At 36.7% G+C, this 17573-nt stretch overlaps 1 protein-coding gene across 1 annotated transcript in view; it reads left to right on the top strand.

Moving 5' to 3' along the window:
- LOC124607517 (tripeptidyl-peptidase 2) overlaps positions 1-17573 on the top strand; it is a 283824-nt gene that overhangs the window by 240228 nt on the left and 26023 nt on the right. The window contains exon 19 of the mRNA XM_047139911.1: positions 2164-2242. Coding sequence (XP_046995867.1) covers positions 2164-2242 — 79 coding nt within the window. The remainder of the gene's footprint in view (positions 1-2163; positions 2243-17573) is intronic.

Here is a 17573-nt window from a genome sequence, read left to right as displayed (position 1 = left end):
TAAATTCTAGAACAACTCAGCCTTCTACCATCTCGAACTGATGATATTTTAGATGTGTGTGTGGGATGATAGAATCCTACCTACTGTGTGTCACATGTTTGTGTGTGCAGGTTTGAAATTCAGACGCCAGAAGAATGTCGACGCGGCGGTTGAATGGCAATGACAAGTACTTGTCGGGTGATCCAAGGAAGTTTTAGTCAAAGTGTACTGACGAACCATGGAGATTCTATGCTATTCTGTGCTAATTGTGTCAGTGACCATTGTTATAATAACGAGAACGGTTGAGAAGGTACTCTTGAAAAGAACTTTTGTCATAGCCTTGTTGAAGGGAAGACATGTATCCTGATTAATTTCGAGAATGGGCATGGTGTTTAAACCACCTTTCTCTTATATGTAAATTAGTTTGTTTCTGACATTTGGAGACACAAGAGACTTAATAAACAGAATATATTTATGTGAAGAGTGGGTTTTGTAATATGTCTGAAGTTTAAACACATGTCATTAGTTAACACAAATGAACCTTTGTACGTCTACTTATTTTTATAAGTAGAGAGAGTCTTAAGAAATTGCTGTACTTAGCAGCATACTTCGGAGAAGAAAGTGAAAGAAAGTTTGCAGTAGCAGGCTCACTAGCAAGGAAAGTTGGCCGAGCATGTCATCTCGTAAAAGAAGTGGAAGTTAGTATATTTATTTCACACTTAAATTGTTGTCCAAAGCATTAGAATAGGGTGCCTAAGAAACTGTTTTCTCAGATAACTAGACGATGTACAAGCAAATCATATTATTGGAGTTTATTACAATAATTTAATTGACAATACTTAATTTTCATTTCTACATGATGGGTCGCAAGCAATTGGCGACATGCAAATAATAAATGTCCTTTGATAGATAAAATTGCCATGCAAGTAAGTCACTGCTATCACTAATATCACTGCGGCTCTTCTAGTGCGACTCTTCTAGTCCTCTCGTCTAGTATGGCCGAGGCTAGGCAGTGCATCGGTTTTATTTTCTTCATGTAGATGCCGCTTCTGTCATGGTCCTAATCAGCGTGCTATTGGCTGATGTCGTCTCACAGCCTTCTGTGCTGCATCGTTCTTGAACTTTGTGCCGGCACTTGTTGTTATGCAGGAACATAATTCTAAAAAATAGAGAAATGGGATCTTATAGACAACTGAGGAACCTAAGGAATATTTGTGAATCTCCAAATAATTTTTGTGTCAGGTATAGAAGGTGATTTATATTTTTTGTTGATTTGATACAGTTGTGTGTGTGTGTGTGTGTGTGTGTGTGTGTGTGTGTGTGTGTGTGTGTTGGGTGACTTTTTATACTTAACATGAAAACGTATACTACGTCACCTAGAAAGCCCAGCATGTGTGTTGTCAGTGTATTAATTCATCTTGAGAGAAACTTCAAAGTCGGGTCCGAAAACCTCTACAACCACTGAATGTATTTTGTATAATTTTTTATCGACACCCAAAAGTGGCCTTTTAAGCTGAAAATCAGTTAGCAAGATAGATAAATATTGTAGAAAACGCACACTATGCCTTTTCATTGTTAAATATGAAATTGAAATTGTTCTACCAAGCAGCAAAGGTAGAATCCATCAACTTTTCTACACATCATCTTACCAGAGTCAGATAGAAGACTTCTAATGACATTTTGTGCCATATGAAGTGCATGAGCATTTAAAATGCACAGGAAAAACACACACACACACACACACACACACACACACACACACACATTCGCTATCCCGTTGAGCTCAGTAATAGCTACCTGTTATGACAAATCACCTTGTGCTACATTGTGCACTGTGATTAATTGATGTGTTCATAAAACAGGGTAAGGTAAGCAAACTGAGAGGGTGAATTTAATTCAAATTAAGATATCTGTAGACTCTCATTCCCTATCTTCGTAAGTTAAAGTTACTTGAAAATATCACTTTTTTTGCTTCTTATCTTCTTCAATTTAATTTCCTTGACATTTTGTCACTGAAAGTTAGAAAATGAATTTTCATGTTATGCATTTTTGTGACAAATAGTAGTAGTATAGTGTAGGTTGAAATATTTTTTACTTTCATTTTTACCCATTTGTAAATCTAAAATTTCTTTATTGTAATTATGCTAATCATGATATTAATTATGTACATATTTTTTCCAATAGAGCAACAAAAGGAATTCCACCTGGACAGTTTTTGACAGGCAGTATTACATATGCCAAAGATGACATAGGGAAAAAAGTGGTAAGTGTTCATTACAAATTCTCTCACTAAATTTTCATAATAGCCATGGTATTAGTACAAGAGGATAAATATAGCGGTGAATTATTTAACATAGTGCATTTCTGTGCATATGAAATAAGAGTCAACATCTGAATTTATACAAGTGTTTGGAATGTAGTATGAACCTGAGTTCTTGAAGCCTCATGGCTTGTTTCTCAGAAAGGAATCAACATGAGGGGGGAAGCAAAGCTGCTACAATCAAAGTCTATTGTGTTTACCACATACTGCTTTCTATATCCTAAGAAACTGACGAGTCAGGAAAGTAATAAAGCAGGGTTTGTTGTGGTGCCATGCTTCCAGTAATCTTGCACATCTGTCAGTCAATTCCTTATTTAACTGTAAGAGGACCCACACACATCACCTTACGTAGGAAAACCACAATATTTTATATACAAGCTTACAGGTCAGTTTTTGCAAGTTGTCAAATTTTACCTTGGATTGGCAATAGTTCATTTATGTAGTTGTAGTGAAACATACTCTAGATTTGTGCAGAAGATAATGTAATGAACTAATGTGGAAATCCAGCATCAAGAACTAACACATCAAGATGAAATTTAACATCAAATAACTTATATTTCACTCCTTTGGGATGGGACAATTTTGATATGAGGGGCCTTCAAAAAGTAACTTGCACATTATTGTGGCAGGCTATGTAACTTTAATATTGCTCTGCATGTCTAAGTGACGCAGATGAATGATGCTGTATTTCAGCATAGTCTCAAAATCTCTGTAAACAATGGTCTCTATAGTCTACCAATCGTTCATTTCGTTGACGATAGAAATTCACTTCTTTGACAAAGAGCTATCCCAGAATTGCTTTGTGTAAGTCCTGAACATCGGGGAAAATCTAAGATTGCTGTGAATCGGGTCAGAGATTGCCGGGACATTGTCATCTGTGGTTGATGTCGATAGTTCCTTCCCAGTCAGCATCACCCATGTCTGTGCGGCCTTGGTCAAATTGTTGACACCATTTCATGCAACATTGCATTCGTTCTATATACCACTGGAATTTTACAGTGAATATGTGTGCAGTTTAGATGATTTGCCCTCAAGAGTTGTGCTGCTCCACACAATTTAACTTTTAGAGTACATTTACAGTTGCAGTACCAAACAGTGATACAGTGGTTACTCAACTACAGCAGAATTGTGTCCTGCAGGAAACCCAGAACAAGTACTCTCTTCTGATAGTGTGCCACTCTTGTTACTCAGTGGTCTTAGTGTTGGATGACACGTATCCCCTCACATAATAAAGATAATAAAGCAGTTTAATTTTTCTTCTTTTGGAACAAGCAGCATAATATATGTTTGATAATGACATGATTATTAGAAAGAAGCACAAAAATAGCTGCTTATAACAACCAATCTTTATTTACGACAAACTGTTTCACTATTTGTTGCTATTTTCAAGTACCTGTGAATAAGATTTAGGTGAGAATGTGTAAAAATATGAATGTCACTTATATAAATGTGACTATATTGCACTCATGTCTAGACTAATGTGACATCCGTATTACAGTGATAGTGAAGTGTCCTATAAATAAAAACTGGAAAAATTAGCATTTTATGGTAAATGCGAAATAGATATGAAAACCCAAACTTACTTAATATATGCTATTACATAGCAAATTGGATCCAGATGGGCTGTTTATCAGAGATAGTTTGAAATAGCTTTATTTTCTGCATACAATATCTACAGTTACTGGCAAAGCCCAATTTGGAAAAATAATATGTACAAAAACCTACGTAAAAAAAGGGGGGGGGGAGGGGATATGAACCCAATGATGTATCAGTGCGCCATGCCAATTGTGGACGGTTGAATGGTCTGTTTAAGATGCAATTCGCATAATGCAATGCATTACTCAGCCATTGGACGCATTTTGTGAGAAACACATATGTTTGTTTGTTAGCTAAAGCTCAAAAAATAATCCAGTATGGACAGTTTTAATGTGGCATATTAGGTGGCAGATGTTTCAAACGGCAATTGCATCAATTATCACTACAAGTCAAGCCTGAAATATGTTGTCAACAAGCTACTGTGCGGTACCAATCTATAAATGCTCTGTGTTGTGCATTGATCGTTGTTTTCTTTTCTCCTTTTGAAATAAGTGAAGCGACTAATCCAGGTCCATTGCAATTTCGATTACAATGCTTGCAGCACCAGAAGAGATTGGCAATCCCTGTGACAATGTGTCAGTTCTGCTGTAGGCTGCCGCTCAGCAAAGTAGAGGTGGGTTTTTTTTTCCCCCGCACAGTTCCATCCCCTGTGGTGGTCGAAATTCTAGTCTGTTCACACTCGCGGCCATCTGCAACTGTAGCCTGTAGCAATTGGAAAACAAAATCTGTAAAGTTTTTCGATGGCACGTAAATTGTTCCCCTAACATTAAAATCGAGTTGCTGTAAGTTCGGTTCTGCTTCTACGCTAAGTGCCTTGTCAGTTCTATGTGTAGCATTGTTAATCATGGGCTGCAGGGCTGTGAATGCCCGCAAAAGGTTGAAATTGATAGTCTGCAGACTTTTTAATCTTCATATTAGGCGGGAAAGACAAATAGTGGCCAGAAATATCATATATAGGAGACACATTTACTTAATTGGCAGGCAAATGCTGGTACTTTTCAACAGAACAATCATTTTTGAAAGCTTAAATACAAACAAATGAAGAAAACAAAGGCTATTTCAGAAGAAATTATTAAAAAGAATTATTGAATCACGTAGGCTGCGATGGACGGGTCACGTAGCTCGAATGGATGAGGGCAGGGCAGTGCGCAGAGTACTGGTAGGGCACCTAGAGGAAAAACGTCCCGTGGGGAGACCGAGGCGTAGATGGGAGGACAATGTGAAGGCTGATTTGAGGAGCCTAGGTATTGAAGGAGAATGGAAGGAAATAGCCCAAGACAGGGACAGATGGCGAAAATACATTGCTGCGGTAATGGACTCTTAGATTCTGGTATGACCAGTGAGTGAGTGAGTGATTTCAGAAGAAAAAGGTGTTGAAGTTTTTTGCAAAAGCAAACATCAGAGTCAAAAAGTTCTTAGTCAGCACTTTTCTAAAATCAAAGAATTGATAATTTGTGTCTTCACTCATGTAGTGTGACAACCGTTCAAATTTGTGTATCGAATCATTTACAAACAAAAAAGGAGATTTTCTACAAAAGCTGTCATTGTTTTGGTAAGGTGGTAAATGATGTAATATATTGAAAATAAAACATTAATTATGGTGTGACAGTAATTTGACAGTTCCACTCTTATCATGCTATATGTTTACAAAGATATGCAAATGAACAGTGATATGATTTTATTAACTAAAATTTGTTAAGATTGTCTTTGGTTGTTGCTTGTGTTACTTCAGATTTATCCATTTTCAAGTTCTTAAAAGTTTGATAAAGCTTTTCAGGTGGTACTTGCATCTAAATTCTGTATGCTCATTTAATATTTCTTGTGGGTATTTTCTCATGTGTCTGTACACTTCAAGTTCTTCAAGAATTTTCAATGCAAAATCTTCCGTATTCTGTGCAGAATCTAGAGTATATTCTTGTTCAAACGAGCCGTGTGGTTTTGATTTTTCAAATGCAGAAAGAGACCAAACTGATTACTTTCACTCTCTCTGATGTGTACCTTATATTGGTAGAAACTGCAAAAAGGTAGAAATTTATGGAAATGGGACCAGTTTAAACTGAAAGAACCAGAGATTGTAGAGAGTTTCAGAGAGAGCATTAGGGAATGGTTGACAAGAACCAAGGAAAGAAATACAGCAGAAGAAGAATGAGTAGTTTTGAGAGATGAAATAGTGGAGGCAGCAGAGGATCAAGTAGGAAAAAAGAAGAGGGCTAGTAGAAATCCTTCGGTAACAGAAGAAATATTTAATTTAATTTATGAAAGAATAAAATATAAAAATGCAGTAAATGAAGCAGGCGAAAAGGTATACAAACGTCTCAAAAATGAGATCGACAGTTTATCATTAGGGGTAAGATAGATACTGCCTACAAGCAAATTAGAGAGACCTTTGGAGAAAAGTTAACCACCTGTATGAATATCAAGAGCTCAGATGGAAAACCAGTCCTAAGCTAAGAATGGAGAGCAGAAAGTTGGAAGGAGTACATGGAGGGTCTGTATAAGGGTGATGTATTTGAGGGCAATATTATGGAAATGGAAGAGGACATAGATGAAGATGAAATGGGAGATACGATACTGCCTGAAGAGTTTGACAGAGCACTGAAAGTTGAAACAATGCCCCAGGAATAGACAACATTCCGTTATAACTACTGATAGCCTTGGGAGAACTAGCTAAGACAAAACACTTCCATCTGGTGAGCAAGATCTATGAGACAGGTAAAATACCTTCAGACTTCAAGAATAATATAATAATTCCAATCCCAAAGGAATCATGTGTTGACAGGTGTGAAAATTACCGAACTATCAGTGTAATAAGTCACAGCTGCAAAATACTAACATGAATTCTTTACAAATGAGTAGAAAAACTGGTAGAAGCTGAACTCTGGGAAGATCAGTGTGGATTCCGTAGAAATGTCGGAACATGCAAGGCAATACTGAACTTACATCTTATCTTAGAAGATAGGTTAAGGAAAGGCATTTGTAAACTTATAAAAAGATTTTTAGAATGTTGACTGGAATGCTATCTTTCAAATTCTGAAGATGGCAGGTGTAAAATACAGGGAGTGAAAGGCTATTTACAATTTGTACATAAACCAGATGGCAGTCATAAAAGTCGAATGTTATGGAAGGGAAACAGTGATTGAGAAGGGAGTGAGACAGTGTTGTAGCCTATCCCAGATGTTATTCAATCTGTATATTGAGCTAGCAGTAAAGGGAACAATAGAAAAATTTGGAGTAGAATTAAAATTCATGGAGAATAAAATAAAAACTTTGAGATTTGCCGATGACATTGTAATTCTGTCAGAGACAGCAAAGGGCTTGGAAGAGCAGTTGAATGGAATGGACAGTGTCTTGAAAGGAGGATAATGGAATGTAGTCATATTAAATCAGGTGATGCTGAGGATGTTAGATTAGGAAATGAGATGCTTAAAGTAGTAAATGAATTTTGCTATTTGGGGAACGAAGTGACTGGTGATGGTCAAAGAAGAGAGAATGTAAAATGTAAACTGGCTATATCAAGGAAAAGAATTTCTGAAGAAGAGAAATATGTTAATATCGAGTTTAGATTTAAGTGTCCTGAAGTATTTTCTGAAAGTATTTGTATTGAGTGTAGCCATGTATGGAAGAGAAACATGGACGATAAACACTACAGACAAGAAGAGAATAGTAGCTTTCGAAATGTGGTGCGACAGAGGAATGCTGAAGATTAGGTGGGTATTTTTAACTAATGGGGAGGTACTGAATAGAGGAATTTGTGGCACAACTTGACTAGAAGAAGGGATCAGTTGGTGGGAAACGTTCAGAGGCATCACAAAATCACCAATTCAGTATTGGAGGGAAGTGTATAGGGTAAAAATTGCAGCAGATTCAGAAAGATGTAGCTTGCAGTAGTTATTCAGAGATCAAGAAGCTTGCAGAGGATGGAGTAACATGGAGAGAGAGCTCAATCACACCAGTCTCTGAACTGAAAACCACAACAGCATCAACATATCTTATGTTAAAATATCTTCCTGTTTTGACAACGTAAACGCTATTACACCTGTCGTGTGTGATTTTATATATGCGTGGGTTATCATATTTCGATGTTCTAGTGGCGGTGGAATGTAATTATATTGAAAGATTGTTATTGGTTTTAAAGGCTAGTTGAATATTTGTGGCTTTAAAAATTGCATTAATTTTGTTGGAGATTCTAGCAAGATAGACTGCTGGTATGTATCTTATTTTCTGTGTATGTGGTGTTTCACGTGATAGGCATATCTCGCTCGGGATTGTCATCTACTTTGATGTTTTACACTGGTATTATAATTTTGTGATTATTTCAGGATCAAAGCCATTTGTATGTGTTATATAGTGAAGTGTGTAAAGTTCATTTTGAATTCCTGGTTTTTCTAATGGTCAGTTAGTTAATCTATTAACCATTGAATGGAAAAATGGTAGTTCATAAGCAATTATTGTTTTTGCTAATTGTGATGTCTAGATAGTTACTGGTCATGTCTTTATCAATCTCCGTAGTGCAGTTAATTTTAAAGTGTAGTTGGTTGAGTTTCTGGTGGATATTTTCGATATCTGTGGCTTCCATCTACCAAAATGAGGGTATCATCTACATACCTAAAATAGTAAACAGTTATTTCAGCTTGATGCTCCCATCACTTCTGGAAATCAAAATTGGAAAGGTGCAGCTCCAATCTTCAATAATATTCTAGGTCTAATTGTTATTGAAGGAATAAATTCTCTTTCTCATCCTATCGAATATTTTATTTAAATTAGCAGAATTGAAAATAATAATATTGTCGATGCTATTGCTTGGACAATAAAATTTTTAATTGGTGATTTATTTATTATTATGTTTTTATTTCTTGTTAGAAGTGGAATAAACGAAAGTAAGTTGATCTGTAGTCCTATTCAAACCCCAAATCAGGAATTTGATGAAATGGACAGGATCGTTCCTTTCATTAGTGTTGATAGTAAGAGAAGTTTTGTAGAGTAGTTGGTCGTTAGAAAGGAGAGGATTTCACTTGCAGAGAATGTAGGAAAATATCAGCTAATGTGCCTGCTACACTATTATCTATAGCTACTTCATTTCTGCTTGGGTATAAATTTTGTTATTAAATTCAAAATAATTGAGTGATTGTGCTGTTTCCAAAATATTTATAATTTCAAGTGTTACTGTCATGGAGATTTTCCAATATTGTAACAGGTTATATTTTAGTAGTTGGATAGTTTCCTGTACTGGTAAGTTAGTATACAGATTAGGTTAGTGACATCAAATGAAATAAATTTACCATTAGGTGGTATTTCTACGTCTTATATCTCTTGCCAGATTACACAAACTTTTATCACGACTTTTTTTTGAAATTGTAAAGTTTTTTTATTAGTGTGATTAGTTGTTTGCTTATCAAATATGATGGGCTATGTATGCAATTAATTATGGGCCAAATCGCAACCATCAGTTTGTGTGTCTTTGGTTTGCACATAATTTTGATGTATTTGGATTCATTACTATATATGTTCTTGTTCACTGAGAATGGTATAATAATTTTTTATGGCTTCTTTATTTTAGCTCCAAATCTGTTAGTAGGTTTGAGAGGTATGACCTTACCTGTATAGTAGTTCATGTTAATTGTGACCACACTATTCCCTTTATCAGCTTTTAATGCTATAGCATCATTTAGTTGCAGTTTATGGTTTATATTATTCAGAATTTTATGTCCCATTTTGGTCTGATATTTGTATGCATTCTGTTTGCATAGTTCCCTGTCTATAATTTTTTTTTATGTTAATGGTAATTTTATTCTGTTTTCTGTATGAGAGATTCGCTACATCTATAGCAACTTTAGCAGTGGCTATCAAGTGCTTTACAGAGTTTTTCTGTAGTGTTGTATTTCAGACCTTTTGTGAGAAAATTTGTTTCATTATCTGTAAGTTACGTGTTTGTGAAATTTTCTAAATGGGGGTAAAATTGCAAATCAGATTCATATTCAGGTGAAGGTTTTCATGTGATGCTGAATGTATAGAAGTTTTGTGGATTTCTTGTTATGGATATGTCTTCTTGTGATGTATATATGTCTATGTATACAAATGTGCAATATAATCAAAAGTTAAAGATGTTACATTGTTACTTATCTTTAGATGTGCTACATAGGGTTCTTGATTCACTGTTTCTTTTTTATGTAATATATCCTGTATTTCTTGTCTTATCCATAATCTTGCTACAGAGTTCTTGATTTGAGATACACTATTTGATCTTTCTGTCACTTTTATGTAGCCATATCTAGGAATTACATTATAAACCTTTCTGACATTGTCCCTCAGCCAGATTGAGTGGCTTCTTCTTTCTCATAGGAAACCTCTCAGACTGCTAGATCTGGGTAATCAGAGGGTGGGATTATTGGAAGTTGGCAGCTCCAATGTTAGGCACATTATGGCGCCATTTAGGGACATCGCTGCTAAGGAGGGGAAGATAGCCAGTGTGCACTCTGTGTGCATACCGGGTGAAGTCATTCCAGATGTTGAACGGGTCCTTCTGGATGCCCGGTGGAGCACAGAGTGCAGCCAGCTGCGGGCGCAGTTGCTCACGTCGATACCTGTGATGTGTGTCACTTTGGATCGGAAGAGATTCTCTATTGTTGTAAGTGGATAACAGAAGTGGTAAAGGCTGCCAGTCTTGGTTGCGAGATGAAACCTGAGCTCACCATTTGTGGCATAGTCAACAGGACCAATGGCAGACCTCTGGTACAGAGCTGAGTGGAGTGTCTGAATCAGAGGCTCAGACGGTTCTGTGACCGTGTAGCATGCAAACTTCTTGACTTGTGCCATAGGACGGTTGGGTTTTGGGTTCCACTTGAACAGGTCAGGGGTCTACCGCACGCAAGAGGCATCTACATGGATAGCAGGGGCTGCGTGGCATGGACTGGGCAGTTGCTTAGGTTAGAGGGTCTCAGGGAAACACGAAAAGGGCTACAGTCTCAAAGGCTGCAGGTCAAACACAGGAAGAAAGTAGATACAAGATCCATTTGTATAATAGTTGTAAATTGTCGTAACTGTGTTGGGAAAGTACCAGAGCGCCAAGTGCTAATAGAAACTACTCATGCTCAAATCATTATAAGCACTGAAAGCTGGCTAATACCAGAGATAAGTTTACCTGAAATTTTTGTGAAGAATCTAACAGTGTTCCGAAAGGATAGGCTAAAAATGGTGGGTGGTGGAGTCTTTGTTGCTATTAATTGTAGTTTATCTTGTAGAAAAATCGAAGTAAATAGTTCCTTTGAAATAGTGTGGGCAGAGGTCATTCTTGGAAAGCAGAATAAAATAATAATTGGATTGTTTTACTGACCTCCGAACTCGGATGATAAAATTACTGGAAGGCTCAAAGAAAATTTGAGTTTGATTTCAAACAGATACACGACTCATACAATTATAGGTGGTGGTGACTTTAATTTAGCGTCAATATGTTGGTGAAAATATATTTTTAAATCCAGGAGTATGCATAAAACATAATCCGAAATAGTGCTAGGTGCATTCTCTTAAAATTATTTCAAGCAGTTAGTTTTTGAGCCCACACAAATAGTAATCAGTTGTGAAAACACACTTGAACACTTAGCAACAAATAATCCTGAGCCAATAACGAGCATCAAAACAGATGCAGGGATTAGTGAACACAGGGTTTTCGTAGCGATATAAAATATTGTAACCCCCCAAATCCACCAAAAATAAGTGAAAATATACCTCTTCAAGAAAAGCAGATAAAAATTCACTTGAGGCCTTCCTGAGAGACAATCTGCACTCCAAAATTAATCATGTAAGTGTGGACCAGATGTGACTTGAATTCAAAGAAATAGTATCAACAACAATTGAGTGAGAGAGTTATACCAAGTAAATTAGCAAACAATGGAGCTGATCTCACATGGTACACAAAAGGGGTCAGAACACTGTTGTAGGAATAAAAAAAAAACATGCCAAATGTGAATGAATGCAAAATCTCATAGATTAGCGATCTTTTACAGAAGCTCAAAATTTAGCACGAACTTGAATGCGAGATACTTATAATAGTTTTCACAACAAAACTTTGTCTCCAAACCTGGCAGAAAATCCAAACAGATTCTTGTTGTATGTAAAGTAATCTAGCAGAAAGACACAATCACTACCTTCTCTGTGTGATAGCAGTGAAAATACTATCAATGAAAAAGCTGCCAAAGTAGAATTACTTAACACAGCCTTCCAAAATTCCTTCACTAGAGAAGACTAAGAAAATATTCCAGAATTCGAATTGAGAACAGCTGCCAACATGAGTTACTTAGAAGCAGATATCATCGGTGTAGTGAAGCAACTTAAGTCACTTAATAAAAGCAAGTCTTCCAGTCAAGGCTGTATACCAGTTAGGTTCCTTTCAGAGTATGCTGATGCAATACCTCCATACTTAACAATTGTGTACAACTGCTCGCTCAATGAAAGATCCACACTCAAAGATTGGAAGGCTGCACAAGTCACACACCAATATTCAAGAAAGGTAGTAGGACTAATCAACTAAATTACAGGCCCATATCATTAACATTGATATGCAGCAGGATTTTGGAGCATATATTGTATTTGAGCATTATGAATTACCTCGAAGAGAACGCCATTTTGACACAAAGTCAATACAGATTTAGAAAACATCATTCTTGTGAAAAACAACTAGCTCTTTACACACACAGTGTTGAGTGCTATTGATGAGGGATTTCAAAATGATTATGTATGTCTAGATTTCCAAAAGGCTTTTGATACTGTACCACACAAGTGACTCATAGTGAAATTGATTGCTTATGGAATATCATCTCAGTTATGTGACTGGATTCATTATTTCCTGTAGAGAGATCACAGTTCGTAGTAATTGGCAGAAAGTCATCGAGTAAAACAGAAGTGATTTCTGGCATTCCCCTAGGAGGTGTTATAGGCCCTCTACTGTTCCTTATCTATATAAATGATTGAGGAGACAATCTGAGCACCTGTCTTAGGTTGTTTACAGATGCTGTTGTTTATAGTCTAGTATAGTTATCAGAAGATCAAAACAAAGTATAAAATGATTTAGAAAATATATCTGTATGATGCAAAAATTGGCAATGGATCCTAAATAACGAAAAGTGTGAGGTCATCCACATCATTTGTAGTGTTTGAGAATTTCTGTGTAAATTCTAGAACCACTAAGCCTTCTACTGTCTTGAACACATGATATTTTAGAAGTGAGTGTGGATATTTTAGAAGTGAGTGTGGGATGATAGAATCCTACCTACTGCGCATCACATGTTTGTGTGTGCAGGTTTGAAATTCAGTCGCGAGAAGAATGTAGACGTGGTGGTTGAATGGCAACGACAAGTACTTGTCGGGCGATCCATAGAAGTGTGCAGAAGAACCATGGAGCTTCTATGTTATTCTGTGCTAATTGTGTCAGTGACCATTGTTATATAACAAGAACAGTTGAGAAGGTACTCTTGAGAAAAACTTTTTTGTCTTAGCCTTGTTGAAGGGAAGACGTGTATTATGGTTCATGTTGAGACTGGACATAGTGTTTAAGCCAACTTTCTCTTATATGTAAATTAGTTTGTTTCTAACATTTGGAGACACGAGAGACTTAATAAACAATATATATTTATGTGAAGAGTGGGATTTGTAAAATGTTGGAAGTTCAAATATACGTCGTTAGTTGAAGCTAATGTAACTTAGTATGTCTACTTATTTTTATAAGTAGAAAGAGTCTTAAGAGATTCCTGTACCTAGCAGCATACTTCAGAGAAGTAGTGTAAGAGAGTTTGCAGCAGCAGGTTAGCCAGCAAGGAAGGTCAGTCGAGCATCTCAAGTAAGCCATCTCGTAAAAGAAGTGGAAGTTCGAGTATCTACTTCACTCTTAAATCGTCGTCCAAAGCCATTAGACAGTGCTAAAAGGAATCCGTTAAGCTTTGGTTCCATAGTAAATCAGTCAAATCTACAGGCTGTAAATTCAACTAAATACTAGGAATTATAATTACGAACAACTTAAATTGGAAAGCACATGCAGAAAACTGTTGTGGGTAAGGCAAACCAAAGACCGCATTTTGTTGCCAGAAGAGTTAGAAAATGCAACAGATCCACTAAATGGACTGCCTACGCTATGCTTGTCCATTCTCTTTTGGAGTACTGCTGCGCAGTCTGCGATCTTACCGTATAGGATTAACGGAGTACATCGAGAAAGTTCAAAGGAAGAGCCGCACATTTTGTATTATCGCAAAATAGGGGAGTGTGTGTCACTGACATGATACAGGATTTGGGGTGGACATCATTAAAACAAAAGCAATTTTTACTGCAGCAGAATCTTCTCATGAAATTTCTATCACCAACTTTTTCCTCAGAGTGCGAAAATATTTTGTTGATGCTGACCTAAATAAAGAGAAACGATCATAATAATAAAAAGAAACGATCATAATAATAAAGTAAGGAAATCATAGCTTGCACAGAATTATATAGGTGTTCGTTTTTTCCGCACACTGTTAGAGATTGGAATAATAGAGAATTATTGGAAGGTGGTTCAATGAACCCTCTGCCAGGCACTTAAGTGTGATTTTCAGAACATCCATGTAGATGTAGATTTGTATGTATATACACATCAATGCTTATTATATTTGATTCCTTCAGTTATCTTCACCAATTTGGCTTCGAATAAAACACAGAATATTCCCCTTTATTTCATAAGACAGTAGTCAACAATTTTTGTTCGTTAGACTAGCAGTGTAATATATGCCTGATAATGACATGATTGTTAGAAAGATGCATGAAAATAGCCGCTTATAACAACTAATCTTTATTCACGACAGACTGTTTTGACATTTATCATCAGTATCAAGTACCTGCAAATACAATTTTGTTGAGAACATGGGTAAATGTGAATGTCATTCAAATAAAAAGTGACTATATTGTACTCATGTCTAAACTGTGACATTCACAGTGAACTGCATTAAGGTGAAAATGACACAGATCTATTGAAAGTAAAATGTTAGTTGTGGTATGACAGTAGTTTTACAGTTGCTCTCTTAAAACACCCATGTGTGTACAAAGATTACGCAGATAAACAGCGATATTATTTTAGTAACTAGAATGTGTTAAGTTTGTCATTGGTTGTTACATATGCCAAAGAGTTTGTAGTGAATAAAGATTAGTTGTTGGTGACTATTTCTAATAAATAATTTTACCTACAGAAAAAATGCAAGAACAGGAAATTCTCTTCTGCCCAGTTCATTGCATGAGGGCTCAACCAAATACAGTACACTGTAAAACTTAATTAAAACCACCTGTGCAACATAATTATGACCTAGCACAAATTGTAAGATCAGTTGATGGCATTATATTGTTTAGGTCGTGTGATTTAAGTGCAGTACATGGTCAAATGTGTTGACATCATTTTGCCACAGTGTTTTACTATGCATGAGCATATTGCGATTGAAGTGTCCCTGCATTCCTCCAACCAGAGCCCATCTAACAAAGTTAGTTTTAAAATGGAATAAATTGTATCTGACCTGAATGTGAGTCCACGTTTTTCATGTTCATGACTATTGTACAAGGTATTCAGCTTTGCTTCCGTCGTTTGCCGATACGTGGTGACAACAGTAAGTAGCTGTTGAAAGAAACAGATCACAGATGTCGGACAGTTAGCTTGGACCTCAGTCAACATAACCTCATTCAAACAGAAGTCGATTTGTGTCTGCATCATAAACTTGTTCTTCATTGAAAATGTCAGTTTACGAGCCTAATTCTCGTCATTTGCGGGAGGTGTTACTCTTCTGTTTCAATATGAAGAAAACAGCAGCTGAATCTCATCGAATGCTCTGATGTATGTATGGTAAGGATGCTATTAGTGAAAGGACGTGTTGTGAGTGGTTTAAACGCCTCAAGAATGGTGATTTTAACGTCGTAGACCCGCATAGTGGTGGAAGAGAGAATGTTTTCAAAGATGTAGAATTGGAGACATTGCTGAGTGAAGACTCGCGTCAAAAGCAAGACGTATTGGCATGATCAGTGGGAGTGACACAGCAAGCCATTTCAAAACATCTAAAGGCTATAGGCATGATTCAGAAAGAAGGAACTTGGGTCCCGTGTGAGCTGAAACCGAGAGACATTGAACAGCGTTTGTGTGTTTGTGAAAAGTTGCTTCAGAGCCAAAAATGGAATGGATTTCTGCATTGCATTGTGACTGGGGATGAAAAATGGGTTCATTACGATAACCCTAAATGCAAAAAATCGTGGGGATATCCCGGCCATGCTTCCATGTAGACGGCCAAACCAAATATTCACGGCTCCAAGATCATGCTCGGCATTCGGTGGGACCAGCTCGGTGTTGTGTACTATGAGGTGTTAAAACCAAGTGAAACAATAACAGGTGCTCGTTATTGAACACAATTAATGCATTTGGGCAGAGCATTAAAAGACAAACGGCAGCAATGCAGTGGGAGGCATGATTTTGCAGCACGACAACGCTCAAACCTATGTTGCAAAAGAGATCAAAACGTACTTGGAAACATTAAAATGGTAAGTCCTACCCCACCTGCTGTATTCTTCAGACATTGCTTGCTCTATCACCTGTTTAGATCAATGGCGCATGGCCTGGCTGACCAACACTTCCAATCTCGTGAAGAAGTCGCGAATCGGATTGATTCGTGGATCGCTTCAAAAGATGAAAAAATTTTTCGACGCGTGATTTGTACACTGTCCAAAAGATGGGAGAAAGTAGTGGCCAGCAATGGAAAATACTTTGAACAATACATGTGTGACCAGTTTGTTTCATTAAAGCCTAAAATGGCGGAAGCAAAGTTGTACACCTTTTAAATGAAATGCATATGTTGTATTACTAATTTACATTTTGTGAACAACTTGTAAATTTAACGTGTATTGGCATTTTGCATTCTTATTATTATTACTATTGTTATTGTACCCAGACTTAGGACGCAGTCTTTGGACAGGCGACCATCCGGAAATGCAGATTGAGAACAAAGTAAATTTTTGAAGGAAAAAAAGTGATACTAAATTGTAAAGACTGTGACATAGATCTTTGAGAAAGCTTGCTGTTTGGAAAACCAAATCATGAACATTGGGACAAATTATGATAAGGAAAGGTGCACCTGACAGTGACACATGAAATAATAAAGACACTGAAAAGATAAAAGTGAACCTCAGTGATACAGATTAGAGTAATACGTCGTAGAATATGTGTGGGATACGACTGACAAGGAAAGTTGAAATGGGTATGATGCACATTGGAGGCATATCTGCAGAAATTATTAGAATTAGCTTTGAATAATTGTGTGGCTGGAGTCAAAGGGCTACCCAGCTTTCTACTTGTTATACACTTTCTGACTAGTATTCAGTTTGTACTTGGTTCGTATAGGAACATGTAAACAGAACACTAGTGCAAAAATGTATAAAAATTCTTGTTCATAACCAAAGTGAGTATGAATTTGATTGCACCAGCTTGGAAAAGATGCAAGCGTGATGTTAGGTTACCACAGTTTCATATATTCAGTACCAAAGAGATTCAGTAAGTCCAGAATCTTTTCTAAGTTAAAAGAAGTTCGAGGGATTTTGAGTACACGGGGAAATACCTTAAAGGACTGCCCTCACGAGACTGGTGGAAAGTAATGTATCTCGCGCTGTGAAATGCTTTCACGTAAAATGATTTTAA

The sequence above is a fragment of the Schistocerca americana genome, chromosome 3 (assembly GCF_021461395.2).
Source record: "Schistocerca americana isolate TAMUIC-IGC-003095 chromosome 3, iqSchAmer2.1, whole genome shotgun sequence".
Lineage (NCBI taxonomy): Eukaryota > Metazoa > Arthropoda > Insecta > Orthoptera > Acrididae > Schistocerca > Schistocerca americana.
Note: the sequence above shows the minus strand (reverse complement) of the source record. Positions and strands in the feature narration are given on the sequence as shown.